Source organism: Tachyglossus aculeatus, chromosome 1, assembly GCF_015852505.1.
Source record: "Tachyglossus aculeatus isolate mTacAcu1 chromosome 1, mTacAcu1.pri, whole genome shotgun sequence".
Lineage (NCBI taxonomy): Eukaryota > Metazoa > Chordata > Mammalia > Monotremata > Tachyglossidae > Tachyglossus > Tachyglossus aculeatus.
In genome coordinates, this window is record NC_052066.1 from 102,768,347 (window position 1) to 102,793,821 (window position 25,475).

Consider the following 25,475-nt stretch of genomic DNA (forward strand, 5'->3'; position numbering starts at 1 on the left):
ATGATGATGATGATGATGATATATATATATATTCTGGATATTGAGTTATGTAACATTGCCTATAAGGTGACATGCAATAAGAAATCAGAAAATTCTGAAGGCAATATTTAGTGACTTTTTGTATCTGTTCTTCAAATTGGGTCTATACTGTTGGTGTCCACTTTGGGTCAGAATCTACACTATTGATTGAATGTCTACTCTTTGTAGAGTAGGAGAAGCAGCGTGGCTCAGTGGAAAGAGCCCAGGCTTGGGAGCCAGAGGTCATGGGTTCTAATCCCGGCTCCGCCACTTGTCAGCCGTGTGACTTTGGGCAAGTCACTTCACTTCTCTGGGCCTCAGTTCCCTCATCTGTAAAATGGGGATTAAGACTGTGAGCCCCACGTGGGACAACTTGATCACCTTGTATCCTCCCCAGTGCTTAGAACAGTGCTATGCCCATAGTAAGCACTTAACAAAAGAAATTATTATTATTACTAAGCACTTGGATAATTTGCTAGAGAAGCAAGAAGCAAAAATCAGTTTCTTCCCTTAAAAGGTGTATAGAGGACAGGCCTGGGAGTCCGAAGGACCTGGATTCCAATCCTGACTCCGCCCCTTGTCTGCTGTGTGACCCTGAGCAAGTCACTTCACTTCTCTGTGCCTCAGTTCCCTGGGGATTGAGGGATGGAGATTGAGACTGGGAGCCCTATGTGGAACAGGGACTATGTCCAACCCGATTATCTTGTATCTACCCCAGCATTTAGTACAGTGCCTGGCACATAGGAAGAGCTTAATGAATATCACAATTAGAGTGAAACCATGGCTCATGCTGTTATTCATCAAATGGTGTTAATCACCGAGAGGATCACCTGTTTGCATGTGTCCTTTTTTTGGTTTTTAAATGTAAGTCTTTAGACATGTTCAGAAAACCAGTAGCAAAATTTCTGGCTCAGTTGAGCAAACAGAGATATTCAAGAAAAGATGTTTGAAAAACTGAGTCCGTATGCAAAGTTGTGTTTTTTTTTGTTTTGTTTTGTTTTCTGAATTTCAGAAGGGTTAGTCTAAACCCAGACCAGGATTTGAGTAATACTGATGGTATTTGTTAAGTGCTTACTATGTGCCAAGCACTGTTCTAAGCGCTGGGGGAGATACAAGGTAGTCAGGTTGTCCCACATGGGGCTCACAGTCTTCATCCCCAAGTTCCAGATGAGGTAACTGAGGCACAGAGAAGTTAAGTGACTTATCCAAAGTCACACAGCTGACAAGTGGTGGAGTTGGGATTAGAACTCAGAACCTTGGACTCCAAAGCCCGTGCTCCTTTCACTAAGCCACGCTGCTTCTCAAATGCATTAGATCTGAAATCTAATGAATATATGTAAATCACCTACACTAAACTGTTAAATTTTTTTTTTTCTGTTTTAGGCTTGTCCCCCTGTTAGTCTGGATGTTTGTGTATTAAGAATGCAGCTCTTTATAGGGCTGAAAGCAATTTCTCACTTTAAAAATCATGTGATCCTGTTGACCAAGGCAGATTCTGAGGATATTACGGAAAGAAGAAAATCATCCAAGCGGCTACCGTAAGCACGCGTTCAAGGAAAATCAGCTTCCCCTATGGTTGCTATGGGATTAGAGTTGTGTCGTATTTATGTTCAAATTTCAGTTATGTGTTTGCTCATCTTGGGTAGCTGTTGGGCATCTTCCCTGTTAATGGGGGAGAAGCAGAGGGAAGGGTATTAAGTTAAACTCTTTAAAGCCTCATATTAATAGCTTCAAAACTGGTAATAATAAATAGTAATAGTACTGGTAGTAAGTGCTCACTATCATCATCAATCGTATTTATTGAGCGCTTACTATGTGCAGAGCACTGTACTAAGCGCTTGGGAAGTACAAATTGGCAACATATAGAGTCAGTCCCTACCCAACAGTGGGCTCACAGTCCAGGACTATAATAATAATAATAAATATGGTATTTGTTAAGCACTTACTATGTGCCAAGCACCCTTCTAAGCACTGGGGTAGATGCAAGGTAATCAGGTTGTCCCACGTGGGGCTCACATCTTAATCCCAATTTTACAGATGAGGCCACTGAGGCACAGAGAAGTGAAGTGACTTGCCCAGGGTCACCCAGCAGACAAGTGGCAGAGCTGGGATTAGAACCCATGTCTTCTGATTTCCAATCATGTTGTCTTGCCAGGAAGCCACAGTGTACCAAGCACTGGAACCGGGAGTTCTCATCAGCACGTTGGAGAAGCAGCGTGGCTCAGTGGAAAAGAGCCCGGGCTTTGGAGTCAGAGGTCATGGGTTCAAATCCCAGCTCTGCCAATTGTCAGCTGGGTGACTTTAGGCAAGTCACTTAACTTCTCTGGGCCTCAGTTACCTCACCTGTAAAATGGGGATTAAGACTGTGAGCCCCCCGCGGGACAACGTGATCACCTTGTAACCTCCCCTGTGCTTAGAAAAGTGCTTTGCACATAGTAAGTGCCCAATAAATGCCATTATTATTATTATTATTATTATTATCAGCAGTATTTATTGAGTGCTTACCGTGTGCCAAACACTGTACTAAGTGCTTGGGAGAGCACATTACAACAGAGTTGGTAGATCCATTCCCTACCCACAACAAGAAGTCACCCTCGGCTCTCACACCTCCTTCCCCTCACTGATGTTGTTTCCCCTGCCTGGAACCTCCTTCCTGCCCACATCCCACAGACACCAGCTCTCCCCATGTTCACAGCCCTCCTAAAGTTCCTCCTCCTCTAATCCTTGATCCCCGATTCATTCCCAACATCACTGATTGGGTAATAATTCATGCAGTCATATTTATTGAGTGCTTATTGTGTGCGGAGCACTGAACTAAGTGCTTGGGAGACTACAACACAACAAATAGCAGTGACATTCCTTTCCAAGAACGAGCTTACGGTGATCATTGTGGTATTTGTTAAGCACTTAACTATGTCCCAAAACATTGTAATAAATGCTGGGGTAGACACAAGATAATCAGTTTGGAAGTCTCTGTCCCACGTGAGGTTCACAGTCTAAGTAGAAGAAAGAATAGGTGTTGAATCCCCATTTTAAATCAGTCAGTCAATCGTATTTATTGAGTGCTTACTGTGTGCAGAGCACTGTACTAAGCGCTTGGGAAGTACAAGTTGGCAAGATGAGGTTAAAGATGAGGAAACTGCGGCGCAGAGAAGTTAAGGGACTTGCCCAAGGTAGCACAGCGGGCTCCCCCTTCTAGACTGTGAGCCTGTTGTTGGGTAGGGACCGTCTCTATATGTCGCCACCTTGTACTTCCCAAGCGCTTAGTACAGTGCTCTGCACACAGTAAGCGCTAAATAAATCCGATTGAATGAATGAATGAATGAATGAAAGTAGCAGAGACAGGATTAGAACCCAGTTCCTCTGAATCTCAGACCCATGTTCTATCCACTAGGTAACACTGCATCTCAACCCAATAGCTACTTCTACTATATCTGTATTGTACCTATCCTCAGCATTTGTTTATATGTATATGTGTGTGTGTATTCAATTATTGTGTGTATATTCAACTGTATATTCAATGATTTATTCTGATCACTCTCTTCGTAAATATTTTTATGCCTGCCTCTGCCATTTATTTTCATTGTGTTTGTTAATAACTTACTATGTGTCAGGCACTGTACTAAATGCTAGGGTAGATACAAGCTAATCAGGTTGGACCAAGTCCCACGTGGAGCTCACAGTCTCAACCCCCACTTTACAGATGAGGTAACTGAGGCACAGAGAAGTCAAGTGATTTGCCCGAGGTCACACAGCAGACAAGTGGCAGAGCCAGGGTTAGAACCAGTTCCTCTGACTCCCAGGCTTATGGTTTTTCCACTAGGCCACCCGCCTCCTCCTCCTCCTCCTCCTTCCTCTTTCCTCCTTCGTCCTTCCTCCTCCTCCTTCCTTCTTCTTCTTCTCCAGGAATGTGGCTTAAGTTTCTGTTGTTCTTTCCCAAACCTTGTACAGAGTATTGCTCTTGGCAAGTGCTCAACACATATTACTGCTGTGATTAATTACTACTAGGTCATTAACAGGACTCTGACGTCTCAGTTCTTTTTTTATAAAATAAGAACTGTGACAGACATGCACCCGACAATTGAGGGCCGCTGAACCTGTGTGAACCTCCTAAATAGTCTCAGTAGGATCAAATGATTTGCTCTAGTTTTCTTATTACAGTACTTGATTTTTTTCACCTTTTGTCTCTTTTCCAAGCACATTTGGAGACATTGCTGGAAGAAGGTGTTCCTTGCCTAGGTTGCAAGTCGGGACTTCGACCAGGACATTCAGGCCTGCTTCAAAGTAGAATGATTTAAATGTGTCACTGGCATTCACATCACATTCCACCCCTGCAGTCTAATTAGTCATAATAGTAATAATAATGTGTTATATTTGTTATGTGCCAAGCCCTGGGCTAGATACCAGTGTTGCCAACTTGTACTTCCCTAGCGCTTAGTACAGTGCTCTGCACACAGTAAGCGCTCAATAAATGCGATTGATGATGATGATACAAGACAATTAGGTTGGACACACTTTTTGTCCCACATGGAGGTCACAGTCTAAGATGGGAGAGCGGGTATTGAATCCTCATTTTACAGATGAGGAAACTGAGGCCCAGAGAATTTAAGTGATTGCCCGACATCACACAGCAGGCAAGGGGCAGAACAGAATCAGAACCCAGATCCTCTGCCTCCCCAAGCCCATGCTCTTTCCACTGAGGCAGTCTGACTTACTGCTGCAAGAGCACCTGTGCAATTCCGTGATTTAAACTGCCCTTTGAATGCAATTCTGATTTCCCCTGCAATAAAACCGTAGAGTAAATTGACTTCTGGAGGCAACCGAAGTGCTGAGCGGCTGAAATGCTTGCACAGGCCAAGTCTTAATCTAAGAATCCCATTTTTATGCGAAAGGAAAATGCCAAGAAATGAAGTTGTGAGTGGGGCCAGGAAAGGCGCGAGCCTCATCAGCGGGGAGAGGGGCCCTGCTTTGTCTTCCAAAAGAAGAGCCTGGGGCAGTCACCCTGATTCAAGTTAGCAGCTGCTCTGGTTCTTCTGGGCTCCTCTTTAGCCCCCTTGGCTACCACTCCTCTCCTCTCCACATGGCCTGGGCAGAACCCTTTTGCTTTGGATGAAGAGGGAAATGGGGAAGGGGGAGCCTCACGTTCATTCATTTGACCGTATTTATTGAGCGCTTACTGTGTGCAGAGCACTGGACTAAGCGCTCGGGAGAGTACACTATAACAACAAACAGACACGGCCGCCCCAACTCCTTCACGACCCTCGAGGCGGCTCTGATTTAGTGGCAAGGAATGGTGCGAATCTGTTGGCTGCTCGTCTCCTTAATCAGTCGTATTTTTTTTCAATCAATCGTATTTATTGAATGCTTGCCGTGCGCGGAGCACTGTACTAAGCACTTGGGAGAGTACAATATACCGGAGTTGGTAGGCCCGTTCCCTGCCCTCAGCGAGCTCACAGTAGTAGTAGTACTACTACTCTCAAGGCCCTACTGAGAGCTCACCTCCTCCAGGAGGCCTTCCCACACTCAGCCCCTTCCTTCCTCTCCCCCTCGTCACCTTCTCCATCCCCCCATCTTACCTCCTTCCCTTCCCCACAGCACCTGTATATATGTTTGTACATATTTATTACTCTATTTTACTTGTACATATCTATTCTATTTATTTTATTTTGTTAGTATGTTTGGTTTTGTTGTCTGTCTCCCCCTTTTAGACTGTGAGCCCACTGTTGGGTAGGGACTGTCTCTGTATGTTGCCAACTTGTACTTCCCAAGCGCTTAGTTCAGTGCTCTGCACACAGTAAGTGCGCAATAAATACGATTGATTAATTAGTAGTAGTGCTAGTGGTAATAATAATGTTGATTGAGAACCCACTGATCACAGTACACTGTACTGAAGTCTTGTTTTAAGCTAATGGAACGTTATAGCTGATGTTGTATTCATTCAGTCGTATTCACTGAGCGCTTACTGTGTGCAGAGCACTGTACTAACCGCTTGGAAAGTACAGTTCAGCAACAGAGACAATCCCTGCCCAACAGTGGGCTCACAGTCTAGAAATCATGGTCATTTTGGATTCATTTCATTTCAAGTCAAGAGCCTTGACTACTCTGCAAGCCTCTTTGCGGACCTTCCTGCCACCTGTCTCTCCCCACTCTATCAATCAATCAATCAATCGTATTTATTGAGCACTTACTGTGTGCAGAGCACTGTACTAAACGCTTGGGAAGTACAAGATGGCAACATATAGAGACAGTCTCTACCCAACAGTGGGCTCACAGTCTAAAAGACTCTAGTTTATACTTCACCCTGTGGCTCGGATCATTTTTATCAAAAAAAAAGCACCTATGTTTCCTCATTCCTCAGAACCTCCAGTGGTTCCACATTTACACCCACATCAAACAGAAGCTTCTCACCATTGGTATTGAAGCACTCAATCACCTTACCCTAATGGGCCATACAATTATCCCACACTTATCAGCTTTTTAGAGTTCACCAGCAATTTTCCCCATGATCCCAACAAAACTGTTTTTTGGACAAATTTCCCTTGGAAGCAAGGATATAGATAAAAAGTATAGGCCTCGGAGTCAGAAGGATCTGTGTTCTAATAATAATAATGATAATATTAATGATGATGATGATAATAGTATCTGTGAAAAGAAGCAGCGTGGCTCAATGGAAAGAGCACGGGCTTTGGAGTCAGAGGTCACGGGTTCAAATCCCTTCAAGGGCCTCCCTTCAAGGCCCTACTGAGAGCTCACCTCCTCCAGGAGGCCTTCCCAGACTGAGCCCCTTCCTTCCTCTCCCCCTTGTCCCCCTCTCCCTCCCCCCATCTTACCTCCTTCCCTTCCCCACAGCACCTGTATATATGTAGATATGTTTGTACAGATTTATTACTCTTTATTTATTTATTTATTTTACTTGTACATATCTATTCTATTTATTTTATGTTGTTAGTATATTTGGTTTTGTTCTCTGTCTCCCCCTTTTAGACTGTGAGCCCACTGTTGGGTAGGGACTGTCTCTATATGTTGCCAATTTGTACTACCCAAGTGCTTAGTACAGTGCTCTGCACATAGTAAGCGCTCAATAAATACGATTGATGATGATGATGATGATAATGATGGCATTTGTTAAGCGCTTACTATGCGCAAAGCACTGTTCTAAGTGCTGGGGAGGATATAAGGTGATCAGGTTGTCCCATGTGGGGCTCACAGTCTTAATCCCCATTTTACAGATGAGGTAACTGAGGCACAGAGAAGTGAAGTGACTTGCCCAAAGTCACACAGCAGACAAGTGGCGGAGCCGGGATTTGAACCTATGACCTCTGACTCCCAAACCCGTGCTCTTTCCACTGAGCCACGCTTCTAATCCAGATCTGCCACATCTGCTGTGTGACCTTGGGCAAGTCACTTCACTTCTCGTGCCTGTTGCCTCATCTGTAAAATGGGGATTAAAACTGTGAGCTCCATGTGGAACAGGGACTGTGTCCAACCTGATTAGCTTGAATCTACCCTAGCGCTTAGTACAGTGCCTGGTAATAATAATAATAATGGCATTAAGCGCTTACTATGTTAAAAGCACTGTTCTAAGCGCTGGGGAGGTTACAAGGTGATCAGGTTGTTCCACGGAGGGCTCAGAGCCTTAATCCCCATTTTACAGATGTGGTAACTGAGGAACAGAGAAGGTAAATGACTTGCCCAAAGTCACACAGCTGACAGTTGGCAGAGCCGGGATTTGAGCCCATGACCTCTGACTCCAAAGCCTGTGCTCTTTCCATTGAGCTATGCTGCTTCTCATCACAGATACTATTATTATTAATTATCATCATCATCATCATTAATATTATTACAACACTTAAAACATGGAGAACAGAGAAGCAGGGTGGTCTAGTAGATACAGCCCAGGAGTCAGAGGTTGTGGGTTAATGATAATAATAATGATAATAATAATGGCATTTATTAAGCGCTTACTATGTGCAAAGCACTGTTCTAAGCGCTGGGGAGGTTACAAGGTGATCAGGATGTCCCACGGGGGGCTCACAACCTTCTTCCCCATTTTCCAGATGAGGTAACAGGCACAGAGAAGTGAAGTGACTTGCCCAAAGTCACACAGCTGACAATTGGCGGAGCCGGGGTTTGAACCCATGACCTCTGACTCCAAAGCCCGGGCTCTTTCCACTGAGCCACGCTGCTTCTCAACCCTGGCTAATCCTGGGTTCTAATCCTGGCTCCATCGTTGTGTCAACTGTAGGACCTTGAGAAAGTCTCTTAACTTCTCTGTTCCTCAGTTACCTCATCTGAGTTTAAGACTTAAACTGTTTTTGTAGTTTAAGACTATGAGCCCCAGATTCATTCATTCATTCATTCAATCGTATTTATTGAGCGCTTACTGTGTGCAGAGCACTGTACTAAGCGCTTGGGAAGTACAAGTCGGCAACATATAGAGACGGTCCCTACCCAACAACGGGCTCACAGTCTAGAAGGGGGAGACAGACAACAATACAAAACATGTAGACAGGTGGGACAGGGACAGGGACTGTGTCCAACCTGATTACCCCAGTGCTTAGAACACTGTCTGCCGCACAGTGAGTGCTTAACAAATGCCGTTTTTAATTGATTTAGTTTTAGTCCATTCTAAAATTGTTGATATTTTTACCAGTAAAATGATCAACATTAATTATCTAGCTTTACTTCTATTTATTCTGATGACTTGACACCTGTCCATATGTTTTGTTTTGTTGTCTGTCTCCCCCTTCTAGACTGTGAGCCCGTTGTTGGGCAGGGGCCGTCTCTATATGTTGCCAACTTGTACTTCCCAAGCACTTAGTACAGTGCTCTGCACACAGTAAGCGCTCAATAAATACGATTGAATGAATGAATAGTCAATGGTATTTACTGTAATTGTGCACAGAGCACTGTTCTAAGGGCTTGACATTAACAGGGTCTATGTAACACTGACTATTTTGCTTTACTTCAGGTCCCGGAAAGGTGACAGTGTTAAAATCAGGACGCCTCCTGTGACTGAAACTGGGTGGAATTTGTATATTGTGGATACTGTTTCAACTATTCAACTTTACAGAGAAATGGTACTTTTCAGCTCCCAGTTTTCCCCTTTACCTAATTATCTGGCTTTTCTGGGAATCCATGTCCAGTGGTCACAGCCGTGAAGCCCCCGGACAACTGGATGTGGGGCATGAGGGGTGGAGCTCTCCCAGCCAGTTGCAGCGCTGAACCTCCACCAACACAGTCTTGGCGTCCGGAGATTCGCACTCACTCCCCACTCTGGGATGACCAGACCACCAAAGCGTCCCCCAAGCGCTTTAGTGCAGTGCTCTGCATGATTGAATGAATGAACAGTAAACGCTTAACAAATACCATTAAAAAAAAGTGCTTGGGAGAGTGCAATTATGTTAGGAGACATAGCCTCTGCCCTCAAGTAGCTTATTGAGCACAGGAAGTGCTCAATAAATACGATTGAATAAATAAATGAACGAATGAATGGCTCTTCCTCCCCCCTCACATCTGGCAGTCCATTGTTCTCCCATTTTCAAGGTCCTTTTGAAATCCTACCTCCTCCAGGAGGCCTTCTCTGATTAATCTCTCACCTCCCAACCTACTCCGCTCAGCCCCTGCTCCCCTATTTTCACTTCAGCACTTCCTGGTCATTGATTGATTAACAATAATAATAATAATGGTATTTGTTAAGTTCAGAAGTGGAGAAAGATGGTAGAATAAATTGCAGGTTGGGGAAACAACAGAGTATAAAGATATGTCCATTAGACTGTTGCCAACTTGTACTTCCCAAGCGCTTAGTACAGTGCTCTGCACACAGTAAGTGCTCAATAAATACGATTGAATGAATGAATAAACGGCCACTCTGGAAGCTCTTCAGAGTGTCGTTTCAGGGATTTGGTTGCTCTAGAGATGGGGAAGGTTTTTTCACTGGGGTCTGAACGTCTGTCTCTCCAGCTAAGGTAGGTTTTTCACTGGGGTTTATATTGCCTCCAGCTAAAGATGGCAGGGAATGGAAACCAAACAATGTATCCCCAATAACTGAGTTAAACCGGTGCTAGAGGAGCCGAGTATGTGGGTTGGGCTGTTGTAGATTAGTGAGGTGAGGTAGAATGGGGCAAGCTGATTGAGGGCTTTAAAGCCAATGGTCAGCAGGTACCTCATCTGTAAAACGGGGATTAAGATTGTGCGCGTCATGTGGGACAGGGACTGTGTTGTGTGGCAAGAGCCCGGGCTTGGGAGTCAGAGGTCGTGGGTTCTAATCCCACCTCTGCCACTTGTCTGCTGTGTGACTTTGGGAAAGTTACTTCTCTGTGCCTGTTACCTCATCTGTAAAATGGAGATTAAGACTGTGAGCCCCATGTGGGACAAGCTGATTACCTTGTATCCCCCCAGCGCGTAGAACAGTGCTTAGCATATAGTAAGCGCTTAATAAATGTCATCATTATCCCCTTCTAGACTGTGAGCCCATTGTTGGGTAGGGACCGTCTCTATATGTGGCCGACTTCTACTTCCCAAGGGCTTAGTCCAGTGCTCTGCACACAGTAAGCGCTCAGTAAATATGATTGAATGAATGAATGATTAGGTTGTATCTACCTCAGCGCTTAGAACAGTGTTTGACACATAGTAAGCACTTAACAAATGCCATCATTTTTATTATTATTACAATGATGAGAGAGGATGAGACAAAGCCTGCATCCAAGTCAGTGAGTGGGTGAGGTGGGGATGGAGCAGAAGATTGTTGGAATTGGGGAGTGAGAGGAAGTGGGGAGGTCATCGGAAACATCCATGTGGATATTGCCATCCCCGAGGATCAGTTCAGGGATGGAGAGAGAGGGAATGGGAGAAAGGGATCAAAGTGGATCAGGAAGTTGGAGGAGGGGAATGTGGGGTGGTAGATGACTGTGACTAATAATAACAATAATTAATCAATCAATCATATTGAGTGCTTACTGTGTGCAGGGCACTGTACTAAGCACTGGGGAAGTACAAGTTGGCAACGTATAGAGACAGTCCCTACCCAACAGTGGGCTCACAGTCTAGAAGGGGGAGACAGAGAACAAAACCAAACATACTAACAAAATAAAATAGAGTAGATATGTACAAGTAAAATAAATACATAAATAAATAGAGTAATAAATATGTACAAACATATATACATATATACAATAATAATGATGGCATTTATTAAGTGCTTACTATGTGCAAAGCACTGTTCTAAGCACTGGGGAGGTTACAAGGTGATCAGATTGACCCACGGAGGGCTCACAGTCTTAATCTCCATTTTCCAGATGAGGTAACTGAGGCCCAGAGAAGTTAAGAGACTTGCCCAAAGTCACACAGCTGACAGGAACTGGTGTGGGTGGTAGAGGTGCAACTATGGACTCCAAAGGAAGGGAAAACAGAGGATGCCTGGGAGAGGGTCTGATGGTTTGAAAGCAGTATCCAGGGGCAAGAAGAAAGCAGACTCCTCTGCCTTTCCCAGTGAGTCTTGGGGCGTGGGAGAAGATGAGCTTAGTACAGTGCTCTGCACACAGTAAGCACTCAATAAATACGATTGAATGAATGAATGAGGCTCCTTCAGGAGAGAGCGCTGGGGGAGACGATGTCATCCGGGGAGAACCACGTAATGACAATGTTCCAATAGTCCAACTATCTGCCGTCCACTCTAGGTAGACTACAGTCAGACTTATAAAACCGGGAGAACTCAGAGCTGCATCCACCTGCTGAGCGAGGCCCATCTGTTACTAAGAGCCGCTCTTATGGATCCCTACCTCACAGACTCAGGAGAGAGAGATAAACTCCTGGAAGCATTCAGGGACAGCTGTGGACATCTGGGAGACTGTTACAGCAGGTGCGTGGAATTGTAATGTTCGGGATCAACCAATTGGTCGTATTTATTGAGCACTTACTACGCGCAGAACACTGTACTTGGGTGCTTCGGAATTAGCAGACACATTTCCTGTGCACAGCAAGCTTACAAGGTTCTCACATTGCGGTAATAATAATAATAATGATGGCATTTATTAAGCACTTACTATGTGCAAAGCACTGTTCTAAGCGTTGGGGAGGTTACAAGGTGATCAAGTTGTCCCATGTGGGGCTCACAGTCTTAGTCCCCATTTTACAGATGAGGTAACTGAGGCCCAGAGAAGTTAAGTGACTTGCCCAAAGTCACACAGCTGACAATTGGTGGATCCGGGGTTTGAACTCATGACCTCTGACTCCAAAGCCTGTGCTCCTTTCCACTGAGCCGCGCTGCTTCAGTGTAATAGTGACTGTGATATTTGTTAAGTGCTTACTATGTGCCAGGCACTGTGCTAAGCTCTGAGGTAGGTACAGCTTAATCAGGTTGGACATCGTCCATGTAAACAGTCCTTGTCCCACATGTCTCTCATGGTTTTAATCTCCATTTTACAGATGAGCTAGCTGAGGCCCAGAGAAGAGAAGTGACTTTCCCAAGGTCACATAACAGACGAATGGCAGAGGCAGGATTAGAACCCAGGTCCTTTTGACTCCCGGGGCCCGTACTCTAACCGCCAGAGTATGCTGCTTTCCAATTGGTTCCCGTTACCTCAAACCATACAAGCACACCACCTAGCTCCCAACGCTTATGCACTTATTCATACCTCTCCAGAGAATTTCCTCATATATATTATTCAATTGTACATTCAATTACATATTTTGCCAACTTGTACTTCCCAAGCGCTTAGTACAGTGCTCTGCACACAGGAAGCGCTCAATAAATACGATTGAATGAATGAATATTTTGATTACTCTGTAACTATTGTTGGGTGTGTCCCTCCCATTGGAGTATAAGCTCGATAATAATAGTAATAATAAGCAATGCGGTAAATACAATCAGCTAGACAATCCCTGTCCCACAAGAGGAACTTCTCTGTGCCTCAGTTTCCTCATCTGTAAAATGGGGATGAAAACTGTGAGCCCCACTTGGGACATGGACTGTGTCCAATCTTATGATCTTGCATCTACCCCAGCACCTAGAACAGTGCCTGGCACAAAGCAAGCGCTTAAAAAATGCCATAATAATAATAATAACAATTATTATTATTGCAGGCTCACCGTCTCATCATCATCAATCGTATTTATTGAGCGCTTACTGTGTGCAGAGCACTGTACTAAGCGCTTGGGAAGTACACATTAGCAACATATAGAGACAGTCCCTACCCAACAGTGGGCTCACAGTCTAAAAGACGGAGAAGGAGAGCAGGTATTGAAAACTCATTTGGGAAGCAGCGTGGCTCAGTGGAAAGAGCCCGGGCTTGGGAGTCAGAGGTCATGGGTTCTAATTCCAGCTCCGCCACTTGTCAGCTGTATGACTTTTGGGAGAGTCGCTTAACTTCTCTGTGCCTCAGTTACCTCATCTGTAAAATGGGAATGAAGACTGTGAGCCCCACGTTGGACAACCTGATGACCTTGTATCTACCCCAGCGCTTAGAACAGTGCTTGGTACATAGTAAGTGCTTAACAAATACCATCATCATCATCATCATTATTATTTTACAAATGAGGAGACTGGCACAGGTAGTGGAGCCAAGATTAGAAGCAAGGTTCTTTGACTGGCAGGCTAATGCCTTTTCCACTAGGCCACGCTGCTTCTCATTATCATCATCAATCGTATTTATTGAGCGCTTACTATGTGCAGAGCACTGTACTAAGTGCTTGGGAAGTACAAATTGGCAACATATATTCTCATTATGGGCAGGGGATATGTCACTTGCTTGATTTGTGCCTCCCCAGCACCTAAGTACAGTGTATTGCATCCACTGGGCACTCAATAAGTGCAATTGCTACTTCTAATACTAGCTGTGACAACATTTTTCCGGGCTTCGAGACCTATTGGCAATCCTGGGTCTTCCAGCTTTCGAAAGAGGCAGATGGGGCGGCCACAACTGAGTGCATTTGTGATTAGTTGGCAACCCTGGGAGGGAAGGAATTCAGCGTGGCTCAGTGGAGAGAGCCCGGGCTTGGGAGTCAGAGGTCATGGGTTCTAATCCCGGCTCTGCCGCTTGTCAGCAGTGTGGCTTTGGGCAAGTCACCTGACTTCTCTGTGCCTCGGTTACCTCATTTGTAAAACGGGGGTTAAGACTATGAGCCCCACGTGGGACAACCTGATCACCTTGTAACCTCCCCAGCGCTTAGAACAGTGCTTTGCACCTAGTAAGCGCTTAACAAATGCCATTATTATTATTATTAGACTCCATCGCTTCATCTCCACGTGGGATCTGGGGGCTTTGGGGAGAAGAAAGGTGTGTCCAGGGCCCGTTGATTTCTTTGGAGCACTTGAAGCTTCCTGTGCAGGTGAAACCCTACAAATAATTTCACTATTTCTCTTGAGATCAGCCTAAGCCAAATTAGATGTTTTAATGCCGGATCGCGTCAAAAGGAAATCTATAGATCTCGTTGGCACCTAAGGTTGTATGTGTGACACAGGAAACCTCCTTGGGGAGAAAACCGTAATCATTATGGGCTTCGGATCCGAGTTTTATGCGTTAGCCACCGTCTCTTTGAATGTATTATTTTTTTCCTTGTTTTTAGGCTCGATTCTATGCACTCCCATCTTGCCCTGCCTTATTACAAGATGTCCAGCCTAACTATGGCTGAAGTTCTGGATAGGATAGACTCGACAGCAGAAGGTGATTCCCAGAAGTACGAGAGAGGTTTTATCTTTTACATAAATCACTCTCTTTTTGAGGACCTGGATGAGGAATTGAGTGAGGTAACTGCAGCATTCCATTTGGCTAGTTTGGTTGTATTTTCTTTCATTCATTCATTCATTCAATCGTATTTATTGAGCACTAAACTAAGGGCTTGGAAGAGAACAGTACAACAATAAACAGACACATTCCCTCCACACAATGCGCTTACAATCTAGAAGGGGGGAGACAGGCATCAGTACAAATAAATAAATTACAGATATGTACATAAGTGCTGTGGGCCAGGGAGAGGGGAAGAACAAAGGGAACAAGTCACGGTGACGCAGAAGGGAGTGGGAGAAGAGTCTGGGAAGGCTTCTTGGAGGAAATAGGCCTTGAATTAGGTTTTGAAGGAGGGGACTGTAATTGTCTGTTGGATCGTTCCAGGCCAGAGACAGGATGTGGGTTAGCGGTCGGTGGCAAGATAGGTGAGATTGAGGCACAGTGAGAAGGTTAGCACCAGAGGAGCGAAGTGTGTGGGCTGGGTTGTAAAAGGAGAGTAGCAGGGGGAGGCAGGAGCGGGCAAGGTGATTGAGTGCTTTAAAGCCAACGGTGAGGAGTTTCTGTTTGATGCAGAGGTGGATGGACAACCACGGGAGTTATTTGAGGAGCGAGTGACATGGCCTGAACATTTTTGTAGTTAAATGATCCGGGCAGCATAGTGAAGTTTGGACTAGAGCAGGGAGAGACGGGAGTCTGGGCGGTCGGCAAGGAGGCTGATGCAGTAATCCAGGTGGAATAGGATGAGTGATTGTATTAACGTGGTAGCAGTTTGGTTGGAGAGGAAAGGGTGGATTTTAGTAATGTTGTGAAGGTGGGGTCAACAGGATTTGGTGATGGATGGAATATGGGGGTTGAATGAGAGAGAGGAGTCAAGGATAGCACCAAGGATATGGGCTTGTTCGTTCGTTCAATCGTATTTATTTATTGAGCGCTTACTGTGTGCAGGGCACTGTACTAAGCGCTTGGGAAGTACAAGTTGGCAACGTATAGAGACGGTCCCTACCCAACAGTGGGCTCACAGTCTAGAAGGGGGAGACAGAGAACAAAACAAAACATATTAGCAAAATAAAATAAATAGAATAAATATGTACAAATAAAATAGAGTAATAAATACGTACAAACATATGTACATATATACAGGTGCTGTGGAGAAGGGAAGGAAGTAAGGCGGAGGGGGAGGAGAGGGAGAGGAAGGAGGGGGATCAGTCTGGGAAGGCCTCCTGGAGGAGGTGAGCTCAAGTGCTTACTATGTGCAGAGCACTGTTCCAAGCACTGGGGAGGCCACAAGGTGATCAGATTGTCCCACGGGGAGCTCACAGTCTTAATCCCCATTCTACAGATGAGGGAACTGAGGCCCAGAGAAGTCAAGTGACTTGCCCAAAGTCACACAGCTGACAACTGGCGGAGCCAGGATTCGAACCCATGACCTCTGACTCCAAAGCCTGGGCTCTTTCCACTGAACCACACTGCTTCTGTAGGAGCACGGGCTTGGGACTCAGAAGGAACTGGGTTCTAGTACCGGCTCTGCCGCTTGTCTGCTGTGTGAACTGGGGCAAGTCCCCTCAATTCTCTGTGCCCAGTGACCTCATCTGTAAAACGGGGATTACAACTCTGAGCCCCATGTGGACCGTGTCCAAAGATTACTTTTTATCTACCCCAGCGCTTAGAACAGTGCCTGGCACATAGTAAGCACTTAAATGCCATAAAAAAGAACCCATAGGAATGAGTGGAATGAGCACGGGTTTGGGTGTCTGTAGGCCTGAATTCTGGACTCACTTCTACCATTAATAATAATATTGATGGCATTTATTAAGCGCTTACTATGTGCAAAGCACTGAAATGCTGTGTGATCCTGGGGAATTCACTTAACTTTGTTTCTTCATTCATTCAATCGCATTCACTGAGCGCCCACTGTGTGCAGAGCACCGCACCGAGCGCTTGGGAAGCACAAACTGGCAACACACAGAGACGGTCCCTACCCAACAGTGGGCTCACAGTCTAGAAGGGGGAGACAGAGAACAAAACCAAACATATTAACAAAATAAAATAAATAGAATAAATATGTACAAATAAAATAAATACATAAATAGGTAAAATGGGGATTTTTTTTTTAAAAAAAAAACCTCTCTCCCTACCAACCAGGGGACTTCTGAGGATAAAATGAGACAAATGGAAAATGGTTTTGAATCAGTGGTATTTATTGAGCGCTTACTGTGTTTAGAACACAGTACTAAGCTCTTGGGAGAGTACAATATAACTGAGTTGGTCGACCTGTTTTGAAAAAAATAAAGTGCAATACAAATTCAAGGTATCTTCACAAAAATTACAAGTTTAATTTTATTTATAAATATATTTCATTAAGATTATGTCTCTAACCATAGACTCTGAGCCCTCTGGTTTAAGGACCATGTTCAAATTGACTGTTGACTACTTAGCACTCAGCACGGCATAAACACTTAACTTCCTCAGTACAATATAACAATATAACTGAGTTGGTCGACCTGTTTTGAAAAAAATGAAGTGCTATACTAATTCCAGGTATCTTCACAAAAATTACAAGTATAATTTTATTTATAAATATATTTCATTAAGATTATGTCTCTAACCTTAGGCTCTGAGCCCTCTGGTTTAAGGACCATGTTCAAATTGACTATTAACTACTTAGCATTTAGCACGGCATAAACACTTAACTTCCTCAGTACAATGCTCGGCACATAATAAGCGCTCAGTACATATAACTGATTATTAATTGTTGTTACTGAGGAGTGCAGAATAGAAACCAAAAGGAACTAAGAGCCAAGCAGCATGGCTCAGTGAAAAGAGATCATGGGTTCTAATCCCGGCTCCGCCTCTTGTCAGCTGTGTGACTTTGGGCAGGTCAATTCACTTCTCTGTGCCTCAATTACCTCATCTGTAAAATGGGGATTAAGACTGTGAGCCCGATGTGGGACCACCTGATTACGTTGTATCTCCCCCAGTGCCTAGAACAGTGCTTGGCACATAGTAAGCCATAGTAATCTTCTAGACTGTGAGCCCACTGTTGGGCAGGGACCGTCTCCATATGTTGCCAGCCTGCACCTCCCAAGCACCCAGCACAGTGCTCTGCACACAGCAAGCGCTCAACAAATACGACTGACTGACTGAATGAATAGTAAGCACTTAACAAATACCAAAATTATCATTAAATAAGATACTGCCCTTCCTTTTTGCACTTTCGGTTCCTTCCTTCCTTCTTCCTTCAATCGTATTTATTGAGCACTTACTGTGTGCAGAGCACTGTACTAAGCGCTTGGGAAGTACAAGTTGGCAACATATAGAGATGGTCCCTACCCAACAGTGGGCTCACAGTCTAGAAGGGGGAGACAGAGAACAAAACAAAACATATTAATAAAATAAAATAAGTAGAATATGTACAAGTAAAATAAATAGAGTAATAAATACGTAAAAACATATATACATATATACAGGTACTGTGGGGAAGGGAAGGAGGTAAGGCGGGGGGGGTGGAGAGGGGGACGAGGGGGAGAGGAAGGAGGGGGCTCAGTCTGGGAAGGCCTCCTGGAGGAGGTGAGCTCTCAGTAGGGCCTTGAAGGGAGGAATAGTTCCTATTTCAAGAAGCCTTCCTTAACTAAGCCCTCCTTTTCTCTTCTCCCACTCCCTTCTACGTCGCCTTAACTTGCTTCCATTACTCATCCACCCCCCAGCCCCGCAGCAATTATGTACATGTCTTTCGTTTATTTATATTAATGAATGTCTCTCCCTCTAGACTGTAAGCTCGTTGTGGACAGGGAATGTGTCTATTTTTTATTGAATTGTATTCTCCCAAGAGCTTAGCACAGTGCTCTGCACACGGTATACGCTCAATAAATACCTGACCAACTGCATCCCCCTTCATTATCACATTGAATCCCCTTGTGCTTCTCGCTGACACTTTCTCCCACAATCAATTCATTCATTCAATTGTATTTATTGAGCACTTACTGTGTGCAGAGCACTGCACTAAGCGCTTGGGAAGTACAAGTTGATCAATTGACTTGAATCAATGGAAGTCACTGAGTTCTTCCCTATGTAGAACACTAAACTAAGTGCTTGGAAAAATACAATAGAGCTGGTATACACGATTCCTGCCTAACTCTTAGGCCTCTAGTAAAACCTCTCCTCTGTCCTCACAAATCCAATAGGAACCAATCCATAGTTTTAAATTTTTATTATTACTTTTTGGAAATATTGTATCCTCTGTCCATGTCTTCTCAACTCCGGGGTGGCTTTTGTATTGGCCGCAGCTAGCTAGTTAGGGCTTGTGAGACAGGAAGGGTGGTGGTACCGACTACAGTGGTAGGAAAGTCAGTAGGAGGAGAGGGTTTGGGTGGGAAAATGAGAGATTCCTTTGCTACTTCATCATTTAAATACTTTGTAGAATGGTTCTGTAGAAGGCCCAAAGAGAAAACGAAATGTTTTCCTAGCTCTGTGATCATTCTCCTTATGAAGGGTGCCCCTTTCTCCTTCACGGCTTCTCCGGATCAAAAGCTTGTAGGGGTAATGGTTAGGAGTGAGTTATTCAGAATTCCTTCCAGGAAGCATTTAATTTGGCGGGGAGAGAGAGTTCTGCCTTGGCAGCTCTCTCTGGCAAGCATCGTGTCCCTGCCCCAACCCTCCCTTCTTGTTGACCCCTGCCAAATACTCCGGGAACATTCCTGGTGTTGAGACTAACTCTGTGAGTTCCCAGACTTTGAGGCTTTCTTGTTCAGCTCATTTCATCGAGATCCCAGGATGGAGGCAGGGGAACCAGGGACCGACACCCAGAAGCAATTGAGGGGGGGGATCCTCAAACTGACAGTGGTCCTCCCCCAACTCCCCTGGACCCGTGTGGCCAAGCAGCGGCATCCCAGCTGCCCCAGGACAGTGGGGAGGGAGTGTTAGCAAACATCCAGAAATGGAGGTACCAAAAATTCCAAGTTTGACAAGGAAGCAAATTACCTTCATCATAATAATAATGGCATTTATTAAGCACTTACTATGTGCAAAGCACTGTTCTAAGCGCTGATAGGTTTGATTGCTACTGAGACCTTATTTTGTAAATTGGACTCTTTAAAAAAAAGATGTTAGTCAAAGTGGTTTTCTTTTGAGTTTCCATTGGATTATCTCTAAAAGGTACGTTTATCTGCCACCATTCAAATTTTCTCCTTGTGGTTCCCCATTTCATAAATCCTATTGATTCAGTAAAGAGATATTCGGATTAAAGTATTAGACAATCACCATTCAAATTTTCTCCTTTTAATAATAATAATGATGGCATTTATTAAGCACTCTGTGCAAAGCACTGTTCTAAGCACTGATGGGTTTTATGGCTACTGAGACCTTATTTTGTAAATTGGACTCTTTAAAAAAAAAGATGGTAGTCAAAGCGGTTGTCTTTCGAGTTTTCATTGGATTATCTCTAAGAGGTACATTTATCTGCCACCATTCAAATTTTCTCCTTTTGGTTCCCCATTTCATAAATCCTGTTGATTCAGTAAAGAGATATTCGGGTTAAAGTATTTGACAATCACCATTCAAATTTTCTCCTTTTAATAACAATAATAATAATAATGATGGCATTTATTAAGCACTTACTATGTGCAAAGCACTGTTTTAAGCGCTGATGGGTTTGATGGCTACTGAGACCTTATTTTGTGAATTGGACTGCTTTTGGTTCCCCATTTTCAATACATCCTGTTGATTCAGTAAAGAGATATTCAGGTAAAAGTATTTGACAATCACCAGCCTCTTTGCCATTTTGTTGTTGCTTAATTTAAACTCAATTAAAAGCACTTCCTCTTTGGGGGCTCTTGGGAGGGCAGAAACTAAAGAAACCCAGTCTCCCTGCTGACCCTCTACAATCCCTACACGTACTACCATCGTAGACGTGAAGAAATTGGAGAAGCAACGCAGCCTAGTGGAAAAAGCACGGATCTGGGAATCAGAGGACCTGGGTTCGAATTTCGGCTCCCCAGTTGTCTCCTGTGTGACCTTGGGCAATTCACTTAACTTCTCTGTGTCTCAATTCTCTCATCTGCACAGTGAGGATTCGGTACCTCTTCTCCTTCCTATTCAGACTGTGAGCCCCATGTGGGCCCTGACTATCTTGTAACATCTATCCCAGAGCTTAGTACAGTGCTTGGCACATAGTAAGTGCTTAATAAATGCAGTAATTTATTTACTTTGGGAAAGTTTGGTACAACAGAGTTAATAGACACAATCTTTGCCCACAAAAAGTTCACAGTCTAGAGGATCTGACCCAACTGTTTCTCGGTAACTTAGACTTTTTTCAGTCTTCCCATCAAGGAACAATGATTTGGGTAGATTTGTTCATTCAGGCTTATCCAGATTGAAGAAAGTTTAGTAATATGAAGTAACACATCTTTTCATCTTTATTAAACTCTTGTCATGCCTTTATTTAATCAGACCCATGTGTTTCTTGGTTTCAGATCTCTTGCTTTGTGGATTGGCTTCTCTCTGGTGGTTATTTGCCCAGAATCTTTTTATTCTGTCAGCCTGCACTTTCCATTTTCCATTATATCTGTAATTCGTATTAATGTCTGTCTCCCCCTCTAGACTGTAAGCTCGTTGTGGGCAGCGAATGTGTCTGTTTATTGTTGTATTCTCCCAGATGCTTAGTACAGCGCTCTGCGTACAGTCAGTGGTCAATAAATATGATTGACTGACTTATTGAATTTTCAAACTCCCTTTGACTGCCCCTTTCTCCCCAATGCCAGGAGAAGGCAGCAAAAGTGATTAAAATTCTCAGTGTCGCGGAGCCAAAGCAGCTGCCCCATGCCATTTGCAGCCCCTGCTTGAAGAACTTGGACCCTTTAATTGCAACGAAGGCCTTGAGAAAGCTGGAAAGCTCTGGACCATCGTCCATCCTTGTGACTTTGACCACAGCCTCCTTGGCTCTGAAAATGGGAAATCATGACATGTTCACGAGTGAGATGAATCGCCTTCCAGAGGTAGGGCATGTGCCTGGAGCAATCTCCAGGATGTTTACATTATTAGTGTTATTATTATTGTTATTATTTTGGCATAGTGGATAGAGCGTCGGCCTGGGAATAGGAGGACTTGGGTTCTAATCCTGGCTCCACCACTTGTCTGCTTTGTGACCATAGGCAGGTCAGTTCAACTTCTCTGTGCCTCAGTTACCTCATCTGTAAAATGGGGATTGAGATTGTGAGCCCCACATGGGACAAGAGATGGTGTCCAACCCAATTGGCTTGTATCCATCCCAGCGCTTAGTACAGTGCCTGGCACATGGTAAGCGCTTAACAAATGCCATAATTATTCTTATTATTTTTACCCTCTAGACTGTAAGCTGAGTGTAGGCAGGGATTGAATGCACAACTCATACTGTGTTGTTTACTGGCACCATGATGTAAGTTTTGGGAAGCAGCCTGGCCAAGAGAATGGGACTGGGAGTCAAAGGACGTGGATTCAAATGCCGCTCTGCCACTCGTCTGCTGTGTGACCTTGGACAAGTCACTTACCTTCCCTGTACTTCAGTTACCTCATCTGTAAAATGGGGATTAATACTGTGAGCCCCATGTGGGACATGGGCTGTGTCCAATCTCGTATCCACCCCAACACTTAGTATAATGCTTGGCACGTAGTAACGCTTAACAAATATTATTAAAAAACAAAAATAAAGAAGAAAACTCCGTTGTATTGTGCTCTCCCAAGCACGCAGTAGAATGCTCTGCAAACAATATTCATTCAATTGCATTTATTGAGCATATACCGTGTGTAGAGCACTATACTAAATGCCTGGGAGAGTACAATATAACATTAAACAGACACCTTCCCTGCCCACGTCAAGCTTACAGTCTAGCAGAGTAAGTGCTCAAAAATACCATTGATTGATGAAGCGCTTACAGTGTGTCAAGCACTGTTCTATAGATACAGGTTAATCAGGTCAGACACATACTGTGTCCCACAAGGGTCCACCAGTCTTAGTGCTCCAGGGTGTTGGGTAGGGACTATCTCTATATGTTGCCAATTTGTACTTCCCAAGTGCTTAGTACAGTGCTCTGCACACAGTAAGGGCTCAATAAATACGATTGATGATGATGATGGTAAACACGGTGCAGAAGGGGGTGAGGGGAGGCATCTCTTGGGTAAAAAAACAGCGAAAGAATCAATTTCAGTTGGAAGTCCCACAGTACTGAAGGCATTATGACTGAGAAGAGAAAACGAAGCGTGAATTTTCTCTAGCAACATGTACTTGAAAGACTTTGCACATTGAATGGCTTAATTACTAACTTTCTGTTATTTTGTTTTCATCCAAAGATGAAGTTGGTTTACGGCTTTATTTTGGAACCACGGTTGCTGGTACGACAGAGAAAAGGGCAGCTCGTTCCAACGGAGTTTGCGGTTCACCTAAAGGAGAATCAGCCGGGATTGCTGGTGGCCTCCCTAGTGGGCTTGCAGGATAATAACAAAATTGAAGTGGAAGAAGCCGAGTCTTTAATTAAGGTATACTCCTTTGTACATTTGAATTTCTTAGTTAGGTGTCCTGTCTATTCAGTCAGTCCTTCATTCAGTCAGTCCTTCATTCAGTCATATTTATTGAGCATTTACTGAGTGCAAAGCACTGTACTCAACGCTTGGGAGAGTACATTATAACAGTAAACAGACACATTTCCTGCCCACAATGAGCTTACAGTCTAGAGGAAACAGTCTGTGTCTTTGGGTCTGGCTCAGTCTTGAAGCGAAAGGTAAAACTTCAGAAGTGGTATCACAAAAATGCACAGAGGAGGTTGAGTTCCTTTCTCTCTCTTTTATTTTTTATATGGTATTTGTTAAGCTCTTACTCTGTGCCAGGCCCTGTACTAAGTACTGGGGTAGATACCAGCTAATTAGTTTGGACACAGTCCCGGTCCCACGTGGGGCTTACAATCAATTGCCATTTTATAGAGGAGGTAACTAAGGCACAGAGAAGTTAAGCGACTTGCCCAAGGTCACCCGGCAGACAAGCGGCAGAGCCAGGATTAGAACCCAGTTCCTTTTGACTCCAGGCCCGTGCTCTATCCACTAGTCCATGCTGCTGCCTCCTTTCTTGTAGCAGTTAATCAGTGGTATTTATTGAGCACTTCCTATGCACAGAACACTCTGCTAAGCACTTGGGAGAGTACGATACAACAGAGTTAGCAGACACCTTCCCTGTCCACAACGAGTGAAAGTCGAAAAATTCTCCAAGAAGTTCACTTTACTCATTCCAACTTCCCGAATGTAATGGGTTAGGGTGGCTTGCCCTGCACGACTCCTATTCTGATCCTAAGAGTCAGATTTGGAAAAGGAACAGATAGACCTTTTTTTTTTGTACTATTGCTCACTAAGGTGGCATTTCAGGAGCCATCAATCTTAGTGCTTTGAGGTATGAGCTTTTCAGCATCTGAGGTAAGAGATATTTCCTGCTTCGTCAGTATAGAAGCCGTGATTAGGAAGTCATTTGCTAAGGTATGATGCTGTTTGGTTCTAAGTATTAATAGTATCATGTTATTTAGTTCCATTCTGGCTCCCATCCCGTAGTGGGTGATGTTTTAATATTCGGCTTTCACTTCAGCAGTAGATTGACGCAGTCTCTGAAAGGAGGCCAGACTAAATCAGGCTGAGACCCAGCAGGAATTTTAATAAAAATGAGCGACTGGACACACTTTCTAGGATCATATGTTTTCAAGCTTTTGATGGACACTGTCGAGACTTGGCATGGTGAAGTAAAACAAAATATTTGATGCGGGATGAACCGATGGCTCCCAAAAAATCGATTTGAAAGCTTTAATATTGGTGGTCGTGAAGACAACTTTAATATAATCTTACACTAGGTTTCATTGATCTTGGCAGGCCTCCCAGACACCTCCTGTCATTTAAGAATCCACATGTTGTTCTCATCAAGGAGACAGGAGGTAGCTGTGTAGATTTGCAATTCACAGGAGTAATTAAGTTCGCAAGAAGAATTCACTTCCCTAAGGTCATCTAGAAAGTAAACGATGATGAGGCCGGAATTAGGACGCACAAACTGTTACCTGAACTCTGGTCCCTTACCTGTCCATCTGCTGTTTGGGTAGTAATAATAATAATAATGGCATTTATTATGCCATTAGTATAGGGTAGTAGTGGTGGTAGTAATAGTAGCAGTGACATTTATTGAGTGACAGTTTGATGTGATGTGCTGTACTAGATCCTTGGGAAGTACAGAATAAAGAAATTACACATTCTCTGCCCACAAGGTCCTTACACTCTAAAAGGGGAGGTGACTTAAAATGATTAGTCGTCCAAACGCAAAGGTATACTCGGTTGAATAACAAGCATCTATGCAAGAATTCTGAGGGTGGGTATAATAATAATAGTATTTGTTAAGCGCTTACTGTGTGCCAGGCACTGAACTAAGTGCTGGGGTGGATCCAAGCAAATCAGGTTGGACAAAGTCCCTGTTCTGCAAGGGGCTCACAGTCCCAATCCGTATTTTACAGATGAGGTAACTGAGGCCCAGAGAAATGAAGTGACTTTTCCAAGGCTGCACACAGAAAACTGGCAGAGCTGGGACTAGAACCCAGGTCCTTCTGACTCCTAGGCCTATTCTCTTGAGAAGCAGCATGGCATAATGAGTAGACCATGGGCCTGGAAGTTGGAAAGTCAAGGGTTCTAATTCTGGTTCAGCTGTGTCAAGTCACTTCACTTCTCTGTGTCTCAGTTACCTCA

General features: G+C 44.1%; 1 protein-coding gene across 2 annotated transcripts in view; it reads left to right on the top strand.

The window, feature by feature from the left end:
* Window positions 1-25,475, top strand: part of HPS3 (HPS3 biogenesis of lysosomal organelles complex 2 subunit 1) — a 67,741-nt gene that overhangs the window by 29,817 nt on the left and 12,449 nt on the right. Inside the window, exons 7-12 of one of the 2 annotated variants that reach the window (XM_038772280.1) lie at window positions 1,402-1,556; window positions 8,990-9,098; window positions 11,697-11,878; window positions 14,584-14,764; window positions 21,500-21,733; window positions 23,064-23,249. In XM_038772280.1, the coding sequence (XP_038628208.1) occupies window positions 1,402-1,556; window positions 8,990-9,098; window positions 11,697-11,878; window positions 14,584-14,764; window positions 21,500-21,733; window positions 23,064-23,249 (1,047 nt within the window). The remainder of the gene's footprint in view (window positions 1-1,401; window positions 1,557-8,989; window positions 9,099-11,696; window positions 11,879-14,583; window positions 14,765-21,499; window positions 21,734-23,063; window positions 23,250-25,475) is intronic. The other variant, XM_038772371.1, reaches the window with a different exon arrangement.